We start from the raw sequence: 23667 nt of genomic DNA, 5'->3' as shown, positions 1-23667 counted from the left end.
AAGAAATGACATAATCAATATTAGTCTGCCACTTTATACATACCTCCACTTCAGACACACCAGGGCACAATCATTTTCACCGTTAACTAGGATGAAATTGCCATCCAGGGAGAATACCATGGATCTGATTCCCCCTCCTTGATATGAGTGACAATGCTTTTGAGCAAGTATATCCTAGAGAAGTCATAGAAGCAGTATCAGCAAATATGTTTTTATAATGGAATATGCCTTTAAATTATTTTTATTATTTAATTTTTAATAGTATTTTAATGTTTCTTTATTTTTAGATAAAAGTCATTCCAAAATGGCAATACAAAGCACATAAAATACTAGGGTTTTATAACAGGTTTGACTACACATGGGACAAGTCTGTAGTATATTGATTTTGCAGGAGGTGAGAACAGTACCAAAATTATATATGCTAAAATTTACTGAAGAAGGAAGTAAGTGGTTTGTATACTTGTATACACACTCATTATAAAAATAATTGTCTTGTATAATGCTATGTCAGTTCATTTTCAACATAAATTTATTTCAAACACCTTCTATTCAAGTGAGGAAAAGTTTACAGTTAAAGGAAGTAATTTCCACACTTTTGTCTCACATAAATCAAACAAAGCCTGTGCCCAGACGCCCACCTACCAGAGTAGAAGTATTGTAGATAAACAAAACACCATCCTTGGCTGCTGCTGCCAGCCACTGGCTGTTGGGTGATAAACAGAGCAAACCTGATCCAAACTGTTTGCTAGGAATCTTCTTTTCTGATGAAAATACTGATGGATCTTCCAACTTATTCTGCCAAACAAGCAAAAGGTTAGCAGCAGTTCAGATGATATCTATGCCATTTTGAGAAAATTAATGAGTGGTTTGTGGGTTACCACATGCATTGCAGTTTAAACTGTTGTTGGATTACTGAGCTGAGGAAGTAGTGCCAATGCTGTGCTGCTGATTTGCTTCTCATCTCTGCAAAAGGCTCTGGATTCAGTACATTCCAGCCTGAATTTCTTGGCTCAGAAAGGATGGGACATGCCTAGGAGGAATGCTGACCTTGGAATTCACCTTTTTACCTGCCTTGACTCTTAAACTCTGGGAGACCTATGAGCTGCAGAGAGCTGCAGTTCCTCAGCAGGCAGTGACAGTGGCTTCCTGAAGCCCCCACTGCTTCAGGCTGGGCTGGGGTTGCATCTGCGAGTCCTGGGCTGACGTTGGCTCAGTCCCTTCAGGAGCTGCATGTCCAGGTTACTCAGCAGACTGCACTGCACAAACCCACAGCCTCAGCACAGAAGCCACTTGTGAAGTGCCTGCAAGCTGGATTTTAAGAACCAACATAATAGAACAAGGACATTATTTTTGTCAAGTTTCTGAGCAAGTGGTAGGATCCTGAAAGTTGATGAGTATGTAGGGAGTAGGTATTTTGAGTGGAGAGAGGATTTCTTTAAGATAATATCCTGCTATATTCATTTTATCTGCAGCCTTTGTTTTTATTTAGCTGGTATTTAACCACCACCCAAAATAATGCAACTTCAGAGAATTACCTCTTCAGAGAGGTGGTATTTACAGATGAAAGGGGCACAGGTGCAGTAGCCATACACAATGTTGTCCTTCAATCTGACTGCTGAGCTCAAAGGGCAATCCAGATCATATTGCTCCTTTTTCAGGTCACTAGCATTAAACATTCCTTGTTCATTCACATACTTATCATTATCTAAAAGTTTGACAAAAGAAAGAGGGAGTAAGAGGCATGATTACCACTAATACAGGGGCTTTGTCTATCATGTAATTATGAAAAGGAGTGAGCATGATGTGAGTTTTCAGGGAAGTAACTGGAAATTAATTAATACTTCGGTTTAACACCAGCTCAGTGAGTTGTGCTGATGCAGGACACTGCAGTGAAGCAGAGCAATAGCTCTCCTGGCTCTAAAGAAGTACTGGAAACAGTTTAACCACCATGCTGTGACCATTTGCATACACTAATTTACTCTGCTTCTTGAGTATTATGTCAACATAATTAGTGCTAATTAGTTTACGTGCAGGTTCATGTCATCATTGCCTTCATCTAGAACTTGTTTTAGGAATCTCTGCCATGAGGAATACACAGCCTGGGTGGTATTGGATAAAGCACTGCAGTTCACATCTTCAAAAGGGCATTTTATTCGTTGATAAAATTAATACATTTTATTAGTTAATAAATTTAATAATATAAAGTTAATGTATTTTATTAGTTCCCTAATTTGAGCTTTAAATGGACACTTGAATTTAAGACTGACAAGGCACCTGATATAAAATTGAAATGAAGAATCTTCATCTTCAGCAGCTTTGAAAATAAAGCCCCATTTTATATATCTAAATATAGGCACCAAAATAGTTTGAAAATTAGCGAATATTTAAATAAAATACTAACTTTGTTGAAAGCTACAAAACTACTTTTTGAAAAGTTTGTAAAATATAAGGCCTCTTAAAAATTAAATGTAAATAACTTGAAAATCTGACACTAGGCTTATTGCCTGAGAAAATGTATGTATATATTTCAATTTTTACCTGTTATCATTGCTGAAGACAGATGAAAAATTTCCAGTCTTGCTTGTTGGACCTCTGCTACATTAAGAAGTACCATCACTTCAACTAAGTCATCCTTTAAGTCAGAAATTACAGAAAGATGGAGCACTTCATCTGCCAGTACTGAAGCAGGTAAGGAACATCAATGGAAATTGTTACTGTAGCATGGTAACATTTTTTAAATTAAAAGATCCTGTGACAAAAAGCAAGACTCCTGTTGGGAGTGCTGCATGCACTCAACTCCCCTTGAGGCACTGGGTGCTGGGAATCCCTAAGCACACTGTTATTACATTAAACAGTCAAATCTGAATTTACCTCAAGCTTGAATTATAGCAATTTTGGGGCTATCTGCTGATAACTGCCAGATAAAGAACAGAAAAACCCTCTTCTAACAAACCCTCCAGACAATGAGAATATGATCAGGCAAATTACATAAGTTATTTAAAGATACATAATTCTGTTTGTTAAACAGAATTGTTAAACAATCTGTTAAACAGAATTTGTTATCATTAAAATTATAAAATGTCTTTTATACATAAAATTATGGTGAAGATCTATACACACAGATATGATCTGTAAGAATAATGATTTTGGAAAAATAAATTCACAAATTTCAATTTTTTTTGTGAGTTAAAATTCATCATATTTTATTCCTTACTGTCAACCATGTCACAATTTCAGCAGTTCCCATGTTAAAGATGTCTGTGGTAGAAATTTGAAACAGGAGATTGCACAATGATTATAACCTACTGCATTTTAGTACAAATTCTCACTAAGTTCTTTAGTTCTTTGCCATGCCTATTACTTTTGTGCTGGAGCTGTGATCAGTTTGTCAGCTAGTCCATTCTTTTCCCTGTGATTTATATATACTCTGAAAGAAAGGTAATATTGGTACATTTGCTAACTAAAATTACAAAGGGAAAACAAAGGCAAAAACTTCAATCAACCAACCAAACCCTCCGAAACAAAAAACCCCAAAGAGAACTCTGGCCCTTAGAAAATAGGTGGGAAGAATATGTTTAGTCCTCCAAGAAAATAAATAGAAGGAAGGTGAATGGCTTAGCCTGACTGATAAGTATACTTTAAATGCAGAAAATAGAGGAAAGAAAATGTAATTCATGTTGTTACATGTATTACCTATATATCCCAGAACCTGGAATAATGTTGATGGACGAGCATCTAGAAAAAAGATGTGTCCTTCTGTAGCTCTTGCAATGAGGAACTGGCCACTCTGATCATAACTAGGTAAAATGCAAATCCAAGTAGAAACCAATTCAATACGGTCAATAAAAAGAGTCAAATAATTTCACTCCCATAACTTTCTGACTTCACTGAATGCATAAACATAAATTTCAGCTTCTGGGTTTACAGGTTCAGGGTCAGATATAAAGCCCAGTGCTATGAGTGCAGTTTCTAATCAAGTGGGAGGTCAATCTAAAGCCGATCATACTCCACAACAGTCTGCATTAACAACTTTGTTAAGTTGGAATTTCTTTTACATTCACTTTTTTAGAAATGAAACTATTACACAGATCTTAATATTATTTTGAAAAAAACACATCTTTGTATTGATTTAATTTTGAACAGGTTGCTTTCTGTATCTATTTTTAAAGTTCTGTCTTAGCTGTGAAAAGGGATACATCTGAGTCTCAAATAAGAGGCAGATTTATATTAAATTTTAAAAATTCAAAATCCCTTCTATTTTTGCAAAATTGAGATTTTCAAAACTCAGATTTTTTAATAATTGGGGGGGGGGGCGGGGGGAGGAGGGAGAAACCCAACCAACAAAAAATCCCAACCAAACAAAAAAGCCTTTTAGATCACTAGAGCTAATTACAAGAGGACTGATAATCTCCAGAACTTCAAGTAAATTTACAATTAGCAATAGTAACAAAAATTCACCACATAGAAAGAGATGGCCAAAAGGCTTAAACTTAACTTCACAAGACCTTAAATTTATATTCAGTGAGAAATAATCCTCTGAAGTCAGATACATGGAATTGTGCATAATTACTACATATGGTGATTTTTCAGAAGGGATCTTATACATCAGTATCTTCTGTGTTCAGTCAAACCTTCTTAAAATACAGATTTATTACATTTCTCTCATATAAATCCTGCTACCTCTTGCTAGCAATTCAGAATATGCTGAAAAAAAACGTAGAAACTGTTAAAATATTTTAATTTTTTATTTGTGGAATGAAAATGTCCATTTTTTTTGTTGTTCAACTAATATAATTACTCAAGCAATAAACTGACAATATCTCTACCCCACTACATACTTACTGCAAAGAAAGCACTGGAAGTTTGGAAAGAAAAGTTCTGTGAACAACTCGTGGAGCTTCAGCTTTGGTAACATCAAGGAAACAGATTTGGCCTATTTGGGTCCCTACAGCAACACTGTTGGAGGAGGGACAGCAAGCCATAGAAGTTGCCTAGTTGAGAAGTAGAAGATACTTAACAATTCAACATATTTTTATATATATGCTATTTGTTAGTATGCAATTTCCTTTGCTATTTATAAGTCCCTAAAATTTGAAGAAGAAACCACAAGCTGTTTATTTAAAAAACATGTTTTTAACAAAGAAAGTATTTAGAGACATAATGGACATAATTTTTTTACTATGTCAGATTTCAGGGTCTGAATGCATCTTAAACCAGGACAAAGCATTAACAGTTTGAAATACTTTTATCAGCTCAATTCTTAAAACCTGTTTTTCATTATCAGTCAAGGCATTTAGCTTTTCTACTTTTGAAACTTTTCTGTTACTCATTAAAAAGAAAAAAAAAAAAGAATGCCATAAAAATCTAAATTTTTTTACAAAAATGTGCTGAAAGATGCATCATGAAGACAATTGGCTGAAGTGTTTCCTCTGCTTTGAAGTCAAGATAAAAACATGACAGGATTAGCTCAAGGAAACATTCTGAAAGATAATCTTTAAATCTCATTCATGGGTTGCTCAAAGACATTATTGAGCTTTCCTCAGCACTGATTGATGCAAATCTGTGGAATATTATGCTATCAATTGAAAAATATAGAAAATTTTAAGTATCAGTGATGTATAAGCTCCTGGTTACTTGTACCTCAATACCAAGGTTTAGCTTGCTGAGGAAACTTCCATCTTCCAAGGACCAAACTTGTACTTCACCTGAAATTGTTACAGACTGTTGAACAGAGAAAAAAAGAGTCAAAAGAGGATGAAATAACCAAATAGTCTGGAAATGATTAGTGATCTCCTATAGAATATGGATTCAAATAATTGCTGAGCATAGCAGATTAAGGGTTACTCAGGATTATTAAGCCTTTTACTAAATCCAGGTGCTGCAATGTACATCCGCTTAAGGAATACTTTCAATAATTTTTGTGCATTTCTGCAGTTTTAAGCAGAGTAAGACAACTTAGTGCAAAATTTGTTTGCTTGATCAATATTAGCACTCCTACCATCCTGCCAGTAATAGAACAACCTACTTACAATTTTATTTGCAAAGGAAAGGCCTTGGGGAGAGGTCTCATTTTCTCACATGAAAGATGGAGATCAAAACAATACTTGAGTTCTTCCTATATCTAGGTAATTTTGTAATTCCACAATTGCAAGTAGTAAGGCTTACAAGAAGTAAGGCTAGAGATCACTCAGTCTTCACAGTACTGATACACAGTCAGGTAAAATTTAGCATTCCTGGGCTATGGTGAACAAAGAGATTCAGCCAACTTAACAGACTATGACCCCAGGTTTTCTAGGCTGGCTACCTGGACAATTCATGGCCTGTAAATGAATTGGTAGCTAACATATATGTCTTACAGAAGTAAAAGACAATGAAAAGCAAGGAATTTTTAAGAATAGACAGGTGCATGAGTAAAGGCCTTCTTTGTCCCTCGACCCAGCACAGGGGTATCTCTCAGGATGTTCCTGAGACTCTGTGCAGAGGGCTGAAAAGCTCAGTAGCAATAGTTGGACAACATCAGTTCTCTGAACTGAATCCATCTTTTGCTCAGCTATCTTCCTGAACAATATAAGTCACACAAATCAGCAGCAGAACCAATATAAAATAAATTATCCAACCTGCGTTCCAAGGCAAGTTCTGACCCTTTTATAGACTATAGCTGAATGAATGCCATTTGCTTACTTAATGAAAAGTTACACAACTGTAACAAATATCAGAACAATCTGATTTCTGCAAGGCTTTTCATTTTGTGCCTTAGCAACATATTGGTTATCTGAAAAGAGCTACTATTCTATATTAAAAATAATACACTTTCTTACCACACAGTAGTTGTTCCCTGGAGTAAGAAAATCAGCTGCCAGAAAACAGCTGCTGGATGTGTCCAAGAGTTTGACAGCTTCTCCACTATGGGCAGGTTTATAACTATAGACTGTCCCCTGACAAAGAAAGAGAAATAATCCATCACTGGGATATGAAACTCTTCACTAGAAGCTTCTGAAAACTTGAAAAAAACCCTTCCATCCTTCTGAGCTTCACTCTTTGAACTTTTATATTTGACTTTAACCTGAGGTAAAATGTGCCCAGTAGGATTAATCTGAGTTTACTGGATTTTATTAATTTACACTAGCTAATGCTAGTTCCTTTTAGAGCGCTCCAGCTAACCATATTTTCAAGAAGTTCTGTTTCTCAAACTTGCTTTAATAAAATAATTCAACTACACCCAATTTCATGTTACTCCAGAAATGAATAAATATTCTGCACCAACCCAAAACTTCATGTCTGTAGAGAGAACAACTCTACTGCAGAGTCACAGTACATCTGATACATCCCAGCTACACTTTTCTCTCTGTGAAGGCACACATCAAGCCTGGAATTCATGCCCAGTAGATCTGTGATCTGGGCACACGAGAGACCCTGAACATGTACTCAACTGTACACACACAAGGATTTCTGTTGGGAAATCTCAACATTAGGTACTTTATATTCTACCATCTGTAGGAGACAATTGTTCTGTGCTTCATTAAAAGTCTTTCCAATTTTCAGTAAAAACACAGAATGGACTATGTTCACTTCTGATACAATTTGTTGACTTATGTGATTACATTAAACATTTTGTACTAATAGTATCAGCATATTCATATAGAATCCCAGGAACATCCCATTATGTAGCGCTGTTATCTCAAATGTTGTACCTGCTCAGTGACAAGCAGCAGACTGGTGTAATCAGGAGAAAACATGAGGCTGGATATGGGCTGTGAGATATCAGCACAGATTTTTATCTCATACTGCAGATCTTTGATGTCATAAAAGATTAAAATGCCCTCCTGTGCAGAAAAGTACAAATCCACATGAGGTCTATGTCAGTTATACTATCTGGCAAATTAAATTGCAAGATCATCTGAAAATCACCAGAGCAGCAGTGTTTAACTGCATCCCATCACCAATGGTGTCATTTGTCTTTAGTAGGTTTAAATAAAAAGCACTCCAAACTGAGATTATAAATCTATTGAACATAAAGGTGTTCTTTAATACAATTCTTAGTGACAGTCCATGTTTGATAACAATAGACTCTATCATTAGATAATGTTTTCGATTTCATATTGTTTTTGAGACACTGTAAGAATTTGTCCCCCACTTAAGCAGGAATGTACAATGGCATTTTCAGATTGGGTTAGATATTGAGTTACATTTTACACAAAATAATTTGGCAATTCTATTGGCCATTTTCTCTCCTTTCAAATTTTTTCCATCCTTCTTTTCTGTTCCTCTACTATATTTTTAAAAAAAAATCAGGATTGTCCTCTTTTATTGCTTTTTTGAGTACAAAAATTATATCTTTTCACACTCTGCTCCCCTGTGTTAAGCCTTAACAAAGTAATATAGTCAACACCAGAGAGGAACTTTATAGTCCTACAACCCCTCACTTTTTCCTAACTCCTGTTATATTTGCAGTGAACTCTGCAAATATACTCCATTTGAATGTAGATTTTCACACACTCAGAGTAAGTTAAAAGCACAAAGGATGCCTTACATTTCCAGCTGCATACAGTCCCTCATTACAGAATGCCATGGCAAATAAAACTGGTTTTTGCAGACTGCTTGGTTTGCCACCTGAAAGCACAAAACCAACATAAAATATAAAATATAAAATTTAATTTATTTCAACCATGTGTTGTGTCTCCAAATCTCAGATAATTTACTATTTATTTGTGAGTAAAAGGACCATAGAGTCATTTAGATTGGAAGGGATTCTAGAAGTCCTCTGATCCAACCTCCTACTCAGCACAGAGCTGACTTCAAACTCAGAACCAACTTCAAAGTTGAATTATGTTGTCCAGGCTCATATCAGCTAAGGTTTGAATATACCCAAAAATGGAAATTCCCTATCTTCTCGGGGCAACTTGTCCCAATGTCTGACTACCTTCACTGTGAAAGTATTTATTTCCTAATATATACCCAGAATTCCTGTTGATGCAAACTGTGTCCTTTGGTTGCATATTCACTGTAACCTTTCTTTGGATAGCTAAAGCAGTAGTAAAATCCCTCATTTCCTTTCCTCCAGGCTGAACAAACAGTTTTTTCACACCGATGTGTATGTCATGTACTAAGACTGTAACAACCTTTGTGGAAATGTGCTGAACTTCATCCATTCCATCTTTTTTGTACTGTGGTGCCCAAAACAAAGTGTTTGAGATAAACCCCTAAATCCTAACTCAGATAAATTATGAGTGATTGCAGATCTAAAGAAATGCTAAAACTAAGCAGTAGGGAACCTCTACTAGCACCACTTATTCCAATTTAAATTAGAATGAACAGAATTTTTTCTGCTGTAACTATTTCTCCTGAGGCTTTTAATTTGGCTGGCTCTTAGCAAAAAAGGTATTAATCTTTTGTCATGTAAATACACATAAGATTGCCAACAATGTGTCTTGCAGAGGCCAGTGTGTGATGAGTTTTTCTAACCAGTGGCTTCCAGCTGTACTCACATATTATTACTCCCAGACATCAGCAGTGATGCCTAAAAATCTATGAGCTTCATCTGAACATGGAAATACCTTTCTTTTTCTGCACTTCTCTACGAGCATAGGACACCACATCTGCTATTTTCTGCATGAACTCTGCACAAAAGAAAACAATTTAAATGTCAACCTTGTTTGTAGGTCAATATTGCAATACAAGTCAGTTGCATTCCACTCTATTCAACAAAAGGCCAGGTTCAGTACACTAAATGAAAAATGCGCATTCTTCCTCAGTATCTACCACTTCTGCCATCTATGCAACTGAGCAAGCACAGTTCTGTTACTCAGTTTACAGCTGTAACAAGGAGATAACGTGGACTTGGTGTGGAGAGTGGTTCAGATGCAGATTTATCTTCCTTCTAGTACCAAGTTATGGTATTTTTAGTTCTAACAATGATTTTTTTTTTTTATACACTCACAAGGAAAGTTCAGCTACTCTGAAAACAATGCCTAAGTGAAATGTTGTGGCTGCTTATGGTTCTGTTTGCAACACTGTATCAGGAATTCAGCATATGCTTAAAGCTGGCCAGGCACTTAAGCATTCTGCTAAATAGATACAGATTGCAGTCTGTTTTAAATTAAGCGGAAATTTCAGTATAATATAAATACAGACCATTCTGTTACAGGACTCAAAGATGAATACACAGGCCAAGAAAAAAGCCCAAATGGCCAGTGTTATTGTTGCCTTCTACTCAACTGACAAAACCAGTTCTGGTCACACCTCAGGTTTTTATTTCTTGATGATTTCCAACTCTTGATTTGCTATATTTAACAGTCTGATAGTTTAAAAAAAGAGAAATAATGCTGGTTTATTAGATTGTTTTAAAAACAACCTTTTATTTTGGTATTAACTACCAAAAATGAAGTCAGGGTACTTGCTGCAGCTTGAAAAATCATGTACTATATGTAAACAGAAGAAAATCAGATTACCAGGAGATTATCAATTACCACTAATTCAGTGTTTCTTATGGAAACAGCTCTATGTTAGGAAGAAGTATATTCCTCCTAGCCCTGACCAAGGTATGAACTTCATGTGCACTATAAGACTGACACCTTCCGTCCCATCAAAGGATGATGGGGTACAGATTGCCTAAGGAACAAGTTCTGCTGGCTGTGTCTCAGCATTCTCCATTTAGGAGCCCTCTGAATGGGCACAGAAGGGTAGTGGCATTTAGCAGAGGAGACACCTCAGGATTCCCAGAAAAAGAAGGTCTGAAATGGGCTGCCCTTGACATGAAACTTTAGTCAGTCATAGCCCGCTCAAGGTCCCCATGAAAAAACAGATGGGAATACATATAGGGCACACAAACCACGTTGGTGAGTTGCAATCAATCAGAGGTCCTCCCATTCCAGAATAAATTAAAGCCAGATTTCTTTGTTTGAAGCCAAAGATATCTTCTGTTCACTCTCTGTGATTCATGCATTCTGCAGTAAAGCTTGGCAGTGTTTGCAGCCTTGTTTTCATTATAAAATAGCCTATGTAAGAGCTGGCACTAAGGAATGCTACTAAGCCACATTGCTTCAGTTTTGTTTCTTGAAGACTCATGAGCTCTCAAAGATCACTTCTAACTTTATCTAACACAGCAAATGAAGACTATATAACATTTCATGCAAAATAAAATAAATTATTGGTACTTAACTAATAGCAAAAATAGTACTCCTATTAGTACTACTATTAGTAGCTGGCATATTAATAGTTTAATGTTAATCTAGTAGGGCTGGTTAATAAGATCTGGACTCCTGGAAATATAGTTAATTTAATCAATTTTGGTGTATTTACAGATTTGTTTTATTTTGTTTTATTTTGTTTTATTTTGTTTTGTTTTAAGAAAGAAAAATGGAGGTCAGTTATTGGGTGTTAAAAAAACCCCCAGAGAAGCTCAAAAGACATTCTCATATATTTACTGTACTAATAAAAAAATAGGGTTCAACAAAACAGTTTTATAATTTCTGTAAGGTACCCAATAGAAGAACAGAAGAAAGCACAAAAAGCTTTCACCTATCTACATTCTTCCTTGCTTGAATGAAACACACTCAGCTATTTCTTACCAGGTGGAGCTTTTTGTTGAAGAACAGAAACAGTGTATTTCTCAGCATCAATTGCCAAAACATATCCTTCCTTACAGCCCATGTATATTTCTGAGGTTGCAGTCCAGCAGTGGGCAGTGGGATGCACTGAAGTCTTAATACAATTTCTAGGCTTCAGCATGAAAATAAACAAGTTCAATCAAAAATTGACAAATATCTGTACAAGTTGTTACATACATTTCAAGAGAAGGAAAAAAAAATCATTACCTCATAGAGTCTGACATCATGTTTAACATCAGCATTATTTTATTCAGTCATCCCTTCACTGAAGCCAGTAACTTGACAGAGAACATTCTCCAAAAAGTGTATGTCTGGAGACTGATGTGGAGAGCTCACTTCTCTCTCTAGAAACTTGTTTAAATGATGAATTATATTTTCAATTAAAAACTATATATTTTAAAATTTGCATTTATCTGGATTTATTCTCCAGCACTTGCATCTGTTGCAATTTTACCTCTAGCTTGGAAATCCCTCCAGTATCTTCCCTATCCTCACAAAAATATTGACCCACCATAACAAGGGCATTTCCGAAACTTTTAATGATACAATGATGATAAATTTCAACACACTGAGCCCCTGGAGGGTTATTTAAATGTCAGAAGGGCACTAGAGGCCCCAATTTAAATGGTTACTTATTATGACTTCACCACAACAAATGACTTTCAAACTGCTTTTTAGAATATTCTTCCACTTTATAGCTAAAACGTGAACATCTGGTTCTTGCATACCTGGCAGTACTAAAAACATTTTGTTTGAATAGCTTATCTTATTGTATAATCCAAATTGCTCTGTAAAACAGCTTTGTCAATCTTTGTGTCATCTGCAAATAAGTGATAGAAATATCCCTGACCTGGACTTCCCATGTGCCTTGAATTTCATTTTGCTAAAATAACTCTCATAAATCTGTCCTCCATAAAACAGGAAGAACAGCACTTGTCCGGCAAGTATTATTAAAGACAGAGAGTGGCCTGTTCAGATACAACAGTAACAAAGGTCATAAAAATACCATGACAGAAAGAACCAGATTAAAGAGAATTCAGGGAGGGGAAGAGGAAGACAAAATACAAGAAAACCTTGGGAGAACATTTAAAAGAGAGGATTCAAAGCACCATGCATGTGTGCAGAAGTGGTGAGGATCACTAAACAATATGACAGATGAAAAAAAACAAGGTATGATTCTGTAAAACACCTGCTGTCTCACTAAAGGTTCTATAAAAAGAGGAGATATGGATGGACTTGTGATGAAAAGATAGGACAGAGATCCATAAGTACCTAGATTTCATTAGAAAAATATACCAAGCCCTTGTTACATGATTCTGAGTAAGGAACTTCCATTTTATTTATGCTTACAAGGCATTTTTAGTTTCTCAGGGGAAAAATGTTACAGAAATAAGGTGTATTAATATTTACTTTATACATCAAATATGGCTGACAGTAACAAATTTATAGGAAATAGGGCTTTACATCACCCAGAAAACCATCTAATATAGGCATTTTCACTGATTTTATAAGGCTTGAACATCACAAATCTTTGGGAAGGTTGTAACTGAACGTCTGCAAAACAGAAGCTTTCTGCGTAAACACAATTTCTGCAGTGTTCCTTTGTACCTTCTACCATGACTGTCTTTACAGATAAAAATATGCTAATCATAGGATGAGTTTATGTAAATCCCAAACCAGGTTGCTTCTTGGACTGTGCAATGGTATGGTGGTGTATAATAACAATAATAATAATAATAATAATAATAATGCTGATTTTTTAAACTTCTCTCCCTTTTGAATAGTACCTTATCAGGAAAAAATATCCATGATAGATCCTTGCCACAAAAAGTTTTATAAAAAGACAACGGAATAAAATTGGTATTAGAGATGAAATCAATTCAAGTGGGCTTGATTGTCCCACTCTGCTCTGCACTGAGGCTGCCTCACCTTGAATACTGTGAGCAGTTTTGGTCACTGCAATATAAGAAAGATAATAAACCATTAGAGAGTATCCAAAGGGGGCTAGGAAGATAGTTAAGGGTCGAGAGGGGGAGCTGTATAAAGAGCAGCTGAAGTCGCTTGGTCTCTTCAGCCTGGAGAAGAGACTGAGGGGACACCTCACTGCAGTTACAACTTCCCTGTGAGGGGAAGAGCAGGGACAGACACCGATCTCTGCTCTGTGGTGATAGTGACAGGACCTGAAGGGAATGGCCCGTATCAGGGGAGGTTTAGGTTGGATAATAGAAAAAGATTCTTCACCAGAAGCTGGCTGGGCATTGGAAGAGGCTCCTCAGAAAGTGGTCATAGCACCAAGGCTGACAGTTCAAATAAGAGTTTGGAGAACACTCTCAGGGTGTGACTCCTGGGGATGGTCCTGTGCAGGGCCAGGAGTGGGACTCAATGATCCTTGTAGGACCCTTCCAACCCAGCATATTTTGTGATTCTGTGGTAAAGCACATTTAGAAAACTCTGATCTAGAAAAATCTCATGCAAGAAAGAAAAGGAGGGAAAGCTGTAGGATATTTCAATCCTTTCCCTCTGCTGCCCCGCTGTGGTTACACTTGGGTACATAGCCAGCCTCAGCACGTGGTTCTGGAGTATGGAACAGGGACACACTTCCCAGCAGCAAACAAGCACACTGGGCTTGCTTTTCAGTGCTGGGGTGTTGCAAAGAGGTGCTTAACTTGACAGGACAATCACAAGCATGTGATTTCCCTCCAGTGTCAGGGCTTAGAAGGTCTAAGAGGGCTCAGTTTTTCTGCTCAGTTAGAGATGGAGTTTATGTGCACAGGCATACGTGGAGGAGAGAATTAGTGCTCTAAGGCACAATAAATTCAAGTCTTTAAAAAATTACTCAGCTACCATATCCTGGAGCAAGATGAAAACATACTAGAAATAGATTCATTGCCTCCCAGTGTTAAACTGTGAGTGTAGAACCTCACAGTTCAGTACTCAAGAAACAACATACCACCAACACAACAAAAGGAACAAGAGCCTGTATTTCTGAAAAAAAACCATTTCATTTCTAAATAACTTGTTCATTACCTACCAATACTGACAACAAAGTACACACATCTAAGAAAACTGGACAGTAAATAACTATCAAAATATTTACCATATTATTTGAAAGAAAAGGAAATCTTCAATGAAAACTATTAGAACAGTTTACTCTTACTCCAGAAATATTTCTATGGATAAGGAGAACATAATCACATTGAAGGTGCTAAAAAGAAATCTAGGTTTTTCTGAAGGCAGCTGGGAATGCAAAGACCCTATATAGACCTCTAGTACATATATCTAGCATGGTTGAAAGCACAAACTTTTCCATGTGGAAAAGTCCTAAACATGGTTCTGCAAGTTCAAGCATAAGAACGTACTACTACTGAACAGAATGGCATCTATTCAAGGACAAATTCTATTAAGCCTCACAGACCTAACACAGGAACTGCTTTTTCTCCAATACTTCTTGCAATTCACTTTACAGAATAAAGAACAAAGTGGGTTTTGCAGAGTTCATCATTTGCACATAACCTAAGAGGCAGTAAGGAAGAAGAAAATGGCAAAGCCCCAGATGAGCATATATTATCTTCACTTTTTATGTTCTAAGTGATCTCAAATATGAACAGTTCACATGTATTTAGAATCAATAAAGGATTTTTTAATAGTTCTTGATTATCCTGAAAACCATAGGAAACTCCTTACACAGTTAAAAACCTCTACCATTGTGAAAGCATGAGGCAACAAAAAGATGATGAAGTCAGGAAAACATAATTTCCAGTTTTACTTTTTGACTCTACTTCATACACTAATACAGAACTCCCACTAATACAGAATTCCCATTTGTCCATTGAGATGTAGTATATAATGCCAGTGTCATCTTATGCATACTAGTTTTGGTGTCTCATATACATCACAAGCCACCAAATAGAAATTGATGGTCTTAATCTAAGAAGAGAATCCGAGATTTGCAAATTAAATGTTTTCACAGTTCTAGTTGGTAGTCATATGAAAGCAAATTTCAAACAAAATGAGAAGACTTTTGAAGCCTCTAAAAAGAGGCACCTCAAGAGAGGATAAAAAGTAAATAATCAAATACAAGTGAGACAAATGGCAAGGTCCAACACTTAGAGTGGTATGGGAATGTATTTCAGAAGCAGTGGTTTCTGTCTGGAAAAAAGCCTTCAATGTTTTCATAGCTTGAGACATTTTCAACGTCAAGAAGAAAGCAATCCCAAAGGGAAGTAAGGATCCGTGAGGGCTACCATCAGTTTAGCATGGGAATAAGTTTTCAAGTTTTCAGCAGGTCATTTTATCTTGGGCACAGTTAAATGCTGACATACTTCATACTGCTTCTAGGACACAGATTCAAACCTCCACTGCACAGATATATGCTAGGAGCTATGTCAAACATCTCAACACTATAGTGTACTATGCAGCAGCATTGTGCCTTCTCAGTCTCCTGGCAAAATGGATTTCAAAAATATTGTTGAGGTAACAGATCCATTTACTGGGTTGTACCTATTTAATAAGCATTAGAATTATGAATTTGTTAACACCTATTTGTATAGAAAGTATAATGACTTGCAATAGTAAAAAGGAACAAAAATCAGTAACTACCACAAATGTTTCTGCTTCATCTCCTTCCAGTCCAGCAATGGCTGAAACTGGCAAATCAGGACCATAGTATGGATCATCATTACGAGAAGCTGGGAAAAACAAATTCTCATGAGGACTCATGGCCCCGTGATCATCAGGGAGTTCCACAGGGCTGTGAAAAGGCAAAAGACACAGTCAGAGGAGAAGAAATATGAATAGCAATCACTGATGCAAAACGGAGAAGCTGTTTTCAAAATGGGCTTTATTTCTGCAAATTGAATGGAGGAAAAGTGAGTATGCCTATGTATTTACATATGCATCCTGTAACGCCAAAAGGCAAAAACCCTTCGGTATTTTTTTCAGATCACAAATTAAGACCTTGATTATACTTTCATTAGTGTAACTGTGAATGTGGCAATATGCTGATTACATTAATACTTAATGAGATTAAACACAGTTTGGAGTGGTACAGTAGTTGCCACCTCAAGGTATAGGTTTTATACGTCAACAACTCCAACTTGAGTGATACGTGCTACTTTTATACCAACCTCAAAACACATTTTGGATAAATAAATTCTAGTTTTGCTGTGCACAGTGAATTGCATTGACAGAGCCATGCTCTCTGGACCTGTGAATTAGCCACAGAAGTTGAAAATCACATTGAAAACTGACACAGCTTTTGGTACAATTTGTGATTACAACAAGATATTGTTTAACTACGCTTACTAGGAACAATTTGACCCAAATTTGATGGTTTCATAGCTACAAAAGCAATGCTCAACATAGCCATGTACAGAAAAGCAGTCCAGGCACTATCTTTATTCAGTCACACAGCTTTTGATCAAGGCTGCCAAATCACCTGATTAGTATTAGCTTCATGGTGTGCATAATCTGGTCATGTGAGTACTAAGAAATGAAATCATAAATTTAATTCACTTGATTGACTAGACAGATTTATAGTGGTTGTGATTTAGTAATTACTGACTGCAATACCTAGGTGAACTAAGTGAGACTAAATCCTTTGCAAAGAGATGTGTGTTGCTAGTCTTTATTATTAAAATATACATATAGATATTGCTCTTAGCCTGAGGGGTGTTCCACTCACTGTCGTGTAAGGTGATGCTCGTCCTTGCTCCTTTCAATGCGCCAGATGGTAACGGAGCTCTCAGCAACAAAACACAGTTGCTGCCAATTCATGGGGTTAAAACTCAGAGAGGTTCCTGTTAGCCCTGGCTGAGACTCACTGCACAGGAGGAGATTTTCTTGCCAGTTCCTTCATTAAGGAGAATAAAAGAAAATCAAATCCATTAAACAGGTGAAAAACATTGAAGCCAAAGGTCTGGATGTGATTAGGACTGATGTTCAAGTTCCAGTTTGGAAACCAAATACTTTGTCACTGACAAAAAATTTCTGCTGTCAAACAACTAAGGTCCTCTTGAGAATGAAAAGGATGTGGTTAATTAGCCATACATAACATTATTACTGCTAGAAAATGATAGAATAACTGACATTTTAGAAACATTATCAGGCACTCACTTTTGTGAAAAGACCAATGGTCACGAGAAATGGATTTTTTTTTTCATTAGCTCCATCAGCAACTACTAAAATGGGCCCTAACAATTAACTCTTCAGCACCCTAGCCTTGCTCTTCCAATCTGTAACATAATGACTGTAATGCTTGCAGCTGGAAGGTGTGATAATGAGGAAACAAATCACATTCACCCTATGATTATCTGTGGATAAATTACCTAGGTAATACAGTAATTGTGTTGTGAGTGCAGACATACAAGCTATGGCTACACACCAGGGCAGAGTTTGTGTGGGGCTGCTATGCCCCTATGTGTGTAGCTAACAGAAGCTTGGGAATCTGCTTTCTGCTGACTTCTCTTTGTCCAGTATAACCTATTTTATGTTCTCATCTAATTTGCATATTTTTCAGTATTCAGATTAATATTTGACATCATTTGCATTTTTAGATGCTCTCCAAGAACTGATTAACATAATTGGAAGAAAATGGTTAAAACTGTTTCTTAATTTATTGGACAATTTATCTGACTGTTATCCTAAATAGCATTTGGGGCTTTAGTATTTGTCATTATTGCTGAGAGGAGAAACCTAAAATGCATACACTGCTGTAAATGGATTAATGATAATCCCTTAGTCTGGCTGTAAAAAATTCACTCACAGAAATGATCACAAAGCAAACAATGGTTAACATTTATAGCATATGCAAAAAATGTGAATTATTCACACATATGCAATTGCTCTCATTAAAATGACAGGAACCTATAAACTACAATTCTGACTTTTAAAGATATCAGCATATCTTGCTTTCTGAAGATCTGTCAGCATGTTCTTTTCTCATACCTACCAGATAACACCAACAGGGTTTTATGGTAGATAATTTACTAAGATCTAAAACTATGGTGAAACATGTATCTGAAAAGGAATCTGACATTAAGTTTCTCCTTTGAACAGGAAAGAATAAATATTAGGGATAACATATCTCAGATGAAAGGCAGTTTTAGTTATCCACAAGCTCTTTATATTTTGAGACTGACATCTTTCAAAACATCTCTTACAACCTCTGATTCCAAACTAGCTGCTTAAAGTACTGGGGCTGTGCAATTGTCATACAGTCATGACATCTAATGCTCTACACTGTGATTTCTGACCTTTATACACACATATATATATCTTCAGTGAATGCACAATATGATCCAATCACAAAAATGAAGGTCCTGATTTCACGGTAAATTCCCACACCTCTGTTCAAACTACTACACATTCTAAGCTTAATATTCTAATGTAATTGTATTTTGTTACTAAATTCGTTATGACTTAGGATGGTTTTTATGACAATTACCTGCTGATAGTTTTAACATGCTGATTCAAAGTGGTTAAAATTGTTTAGCCTTGGAAATTGCTACTACTTTAAAGCATTTAAACATTTCTAAGTATTTCTGGTTTTAAGAATAATCTAAAGAAGTCTCTCAGGATGGTGCATTTTTAAGAGCACACAGTGAACACATTGGACCATGTGTGTTACTTCTGCTGTAAGTGACAAGTGTGTCAGCTGTCAGGCCAGTGAGCCTTTGCTGGTCTCCAGTGTGATATGCACAGACATCCTTCTTGACCTACAGTGTATGATCAGAGTTCACAGCAAACATTATTCTTCTTCAGAAGGGATAAAGAAGAGGCATCTGTAATAGTATCTACTCTCATTACTGAAATTCTGAAATTCCAGAAGTTTCTGCATCTTCACTTATAATTGTACAAGAGAAGATCATCAGTAAACTGAGACTATACTGACTATTCCTTACATGTCCTTGCTTGCCTTTCTCCTACTCCACCCTCCACGTTTGTTTTGAAGTGCTCAGACTCCACAGTCAATGGGAGCTTGCTGGCAATGAAGGCAAGAACAGGATTGTATTTTATAGTACAATTAAAATAAATATTCTATCTTTCTGTATCTGCACTGCATTATATAATACTTCACATCAATGAGCAGAAAATTATGATCTAACCCAGTGATCCAAGTTAGTGTAATCACTGAGCAAAATTATAAGCCAGAACTAAGATCAAGCAAAAGTAATTAAGAGGCCCACTGAACAGTCCAGGGGACAAACCAGTGCAAATCAGCTTTGGAACCCTTTTCTCAGCAGGCAACTTTCTTCCACAAACAGCATGGTGCTCAACTTCCAGCAGTGAACAGATAATTAACTGATGCTGAAGGCTCTGGAAGCACTCCAAAAAACAAAATTTGGAAGAAGGTAAAAGATAACTTTGCTACTGCTAACAGCCATTTTGACTAGTGTCTACTAAGACTAGAAAATAAACAGCATTTTTGGTACAGGAAGTTTGCAGACAATGATCAGTCAGGGAAAAAAAAAAAAAAGAGATGAAGGCAACCAGTATGTGTTGCACATTTGTTAGCTTAATCTATGCTAAAACAGTAGTCACGCAAAAATATGAATAAAATACAAATGGTATAAGAGATTTTTTTTATACTCTTACCATACTGAAAGAACAAACTCTGGGATTGAAGAGTAACTGGCCAGATATGGGCCTTTAAAACTAAATGCAAGTAAGGTATAGTCCAGCTGAGCATCACCTGAAATGTAAAAATAAAGAACATGGTCTTTGATTGTCCTAGACTTTATTTTATAATACCACAGATACTCTTCTCACTTCCTTTATATCCATTTTAACTCTTTAAATATTCTTCAGGCCCTTGATTTCTTTGCTTCACTGCAGATTATTCTTTTGATTTGATCATAAAAATGCTCCCTATGTATCGGTGCTTGGAATTTTTTCAATTTCCTTTCCAATAATACCTTGAAATTTTGAAGTATTTTTCCCCAAGTTCAATGAAATCCTTTGCAGTCATAATTTTATTCAAATACATGAAAAAGCAAGTATCATGATCCTTATTTAAATGGCAAGGGAACTGAAACATGAATAGGGTAAGCAACTAAACCAAGGGGAGAAATTACATGAAGCAGGCAAAAACATACATCCTGGACTCCAAAGTTTAGCTGCAAGAATCCTCATCTCTCACATCCTGGATTTCTCATCTGTCTTTCAGCAGTCTGCTTGGGAGTCTACTGCAGTATGAATTTATTGCTCATTCTGACTACATTTTCCTAAAACTAATTCCATTTAACTCCTTTTCTTTTCCTTTTAAATTAGCATCATTCTATATGGTCATATTCCTCCCTAGCTTAAAACTAAATAAAAGCAGTGCAGTGAAAAACTCCTTCCACTGGTTTCCATGAATCTCTTCATGAGACAGTTACATGTCCTGTGACAGGGACAAACAGTCCCTGTTTTTCAAGTCTTATAAAATGGCCCCACAACTTCAGAAACTGATGATTAAAGTATTGTTTTAATGAAATGATGATGATGAGAGTTACCACATCACTACCTTTTAATTCTGTCAGTTTCCTCAGTTCTGGAAAAGTGTAGATGTGTATGAGGGGATTCAGCTTCCTGTCGGAGAAGGCCACCACTTGGCTGTTGGCATTTGCTGCAAAGGCTCCCACCTGGCCAGTCTGACACTGCACTGCTCTTGTCTTCTTTGTTTTGATGTCCAGGAAGAGGATGTAATTACCACAAGGGTAGCAGACAGTCTGATTGCTGACAAAGGCCAAGTTCTTGTTTGAGAACCCCTGAACCCAACTGCGAACAGAGTAACTGAATGTTAAATGTGAATCAGACACACGTTTCTCAAAAGACTGTGCAAAAGGCAGTGTTGTAGCCTAAGTTACACTGAACTGATGATTGGGATTTGCTAGACTCATCCTCATACCAGTGTTGTAAAACCACAACAACTAAGATCTGGTATTAGGAGTCACTAGTTCACTCTTTCCAAAAACATACAGTCAATATTACCCTGATGGTGCACAAACGATTGGCATAAGAACATGGAGAGATGCTTTTATTTCTTTCAGTTTTCACTAAAATTAAAAGTCAGCCAAGTTCACAGGCTCTGGTTTCGTAATCACATATCCCAGCAAAGGGAATAACTTTATATAAAAGAATTGCATGGGTACGATCTATACTTGGGACCCAATTGTGTTTGCTTAACCTTTTTGCACTTTCATAGTTCATCTCATACACATAAAATAAAAGATATAAAGGTACAGCTTCTGTTTATATGAAGCAAACCAGGAGGACTGTTCTGCTTTAAAGACTCCAGTACTTTAACATGGTAAAACTCTGGAATGTAAACAGGATGTGTTACACAAGTACTGAAATAAATTACTGAAGAGGCCTCTGTTTATGAGCTTACAACATGCCAACAAATTTGTAACTGCTTGCAGATGTTTTTACTTTTCAAAAAGTGTGTGGATAAACATAAGGGTCATCTTACCAAAGGGATTTGCATTTACCACCAAGTGAGGATGTCAGTTTAGCCTGCTGGTACCACGGCAGGAAAGTTCCAGCAGTGTAAGAGATACCCTCTGTGTACAACACTGCTGTTAGCATCCTCTCTTTGAATTATTATTCAGAAACATCCCACCTCTGCTCTTTTTCCAAATCGGAGAATTTGACTGGGAGGGACCTTAGTTTTCTGCAATGACCAGAAACATTTTTATACTCCTTTCACAAACATAAGTCTGTCATAAAATCAGCTCAGTTGCTGATCTTTTGTACTCTTCAGAGAAGATGGTACTAAAGCCTCAGCACTCTCACTTAGGAACATTTTAAAACTACTGGTCTTGAGATAAATTTATGTCCAGCAATAACTTCCCATTATCTTCTCTGAGGAGTTTCTACTTTTGGCTTCTTTTGCTACATAGGAGTCAAGTGGAGCCAGAGAGGAGTGGCAACATTGACAATGTGCTTGTGGAGATGAACTGAAAGCCATGGCAACAGAGACATTTCAGCTGACAATGTGTTTCTTTCTTCATTCAACAACACTTTTTATGGGGTGCCATGGCACAGGAGACCTCTCTGAACATGCTTAGAGTACTAGCTCTGTGCTTTTCTGCAACATTAGCTCTCAATCAGTGGAGATGAGGTATTCCTAACTTCCTAACTGCGGAGGTAAAATGGAATCTAGAAAACCTGTATGCATGGATAAATTAATGGTGGTGACAGTGCAACTTACCATTCTTACACACCCAGTAAAGGCCTAAGGGGACAAGGGTTCAGGCTGTTCTGTTAAAGGGATTAGATAGGTAGATAGATAGATAGATAGATAGATAGATAGATAGATAGATAGATAGATAGATGACTACTGTGCGAGTGACCACGAACTGGAACAGGCTTTTTCAGACAGGCTGTGGAGTCTCCCTCACTGGAGTTCTCCCAGAACCATCTGGATGTAATCCCACGCACCGTACTCTGGGATGACCCTGCCTGAGCAGGGAGATTGGACCAGGTGACCCACTGTGGTCCCTTGGACCCGCCGGATTCCGTGATCCTGTCATCTGTGCCCATGCTTCTTTCTCTCTCCCCCCGCGCTGTCCTGCCAGACCCCGACAGCGCAGCCTCCCCTCCTCTCCCTGTCTGACCGCCCTATTCAGGGAGCCGCCGCGGGCTGAGCACAGCGCAGCACAGCGCAGCAGCCCGCGCACCCCGGCCGGGCTGAGGAGCGTGTGGGCGCTGTGCCGCCCGCCCCCACCTCACTTCCAGGGCGGGTCCCGCCGTGCCGGCTCCCTCCGAGCCCGGGCCCGCCGCCATCCCCGCCGCCGCGGCACCGCCGCGCCCTGGCAACAGCAACGGTGCCCGCCATTGGCCGGGCTCGGAGCACGCAGCTGATTGGCCGCGCCCCTGCGCCAGCCAATCAAAGAGCCCAGTTGTGGGCATCTTTTCTGTCACCTGAGCTTTGACAAGCGTGAGGGGTGTTCTAGGAGCTCTTATTGTTGATAAGATGGGGTAGTTCTGCCCCTGAGCCACTAATATCTCTGCCTTTTCACCTGGGCAATCATTGCTGCTGAATCAAGTGTAGGAGTGCATCAGCCTTGGGGGAGTG

General features: G+C 37.4%; 1 protein-coding gene across 1 annotated transcript in view; it reads right to left on the bottom strand.

Annotated features, from left to right (window-relative positions):
• The window catches only part of CFAP43 (cilia and flagella associated protein 43), a 43299-nt gene extending 19798 nt beyond the window's left edge, over window positions 1-23501 (bottom strand). Inside the window, exons 1-17 of the mRNA XM_053983990.1 lie at window positions 23317-23501; window positions 21112-21365; window positions 20202-20298; window positions 17290-17457; window positions 16206-16356; window positions 11568-11718; window positions 9555-9617; window positions 8531-8610; window positions 7692-7823; window positions 6819-6935; window positions 5641-5721; window positions 4843-4991; window positions 3694-3797; window positions 2539-2679; window positions 1536-1705; window positions 643-795; window positions 44-174 (exon numbers count right to left, since the gene is read on the bottom strand). Of these exons, the coding sequence (XP_053839965.1) occupies window positions 44-174; window positions 643-795; window positions 1536-1705; window positions 2539-2679; window positions 3694-3797; window positions 4843-4991; window positions 5641-5721; window positions 6819-6935; window positions 7692-7823; window positions 8531-8610; window positions 9555-9617; window positions 11568-11718; window positions 16206-16356; window positions 17290-17457; window positions 20202-20298; window positions 21112-21365; window positions 23317-23501 (2327 nt within the window). The remainder of the gene's footprint in view (window positions 1-43; window positions 175-642; window positions 796-1535; window positions 1706-2538; window positions 2680-3693; window positions 3798-4842; window positions 4992-5640; window positions 5722-6818; window positions 6936-7691; window positions 7824-8530; window positions 8611-9554; window positions 9618-11567; window positions 11719-16205; window positions 16357-17289; window positions 17458-20201; window positions 20299-21111; window positions 21366-23316) is intronic.
• Window positions 23502-23667: the final 166 nt, after the last annotated feature.

Source organism: Vidua macroura, chromosome 8 (genome assembly GCF_024509145.1).
Source record: "Vidua macroura isolate BioBank_ID:100142 chromosome 8, ASM2450914v1, whole genome shotgun sequence".
Lineage (NCBI taxonomy): Eukaryota > Metazoa > Chordata > Aves > Passeriformes > Viduidae > Vidua > Vidua macroura.
Note: the sequence above shows the minus strand (reverse complement) of the source record. Positions and strands in the feature narration are given on the sequence as shown.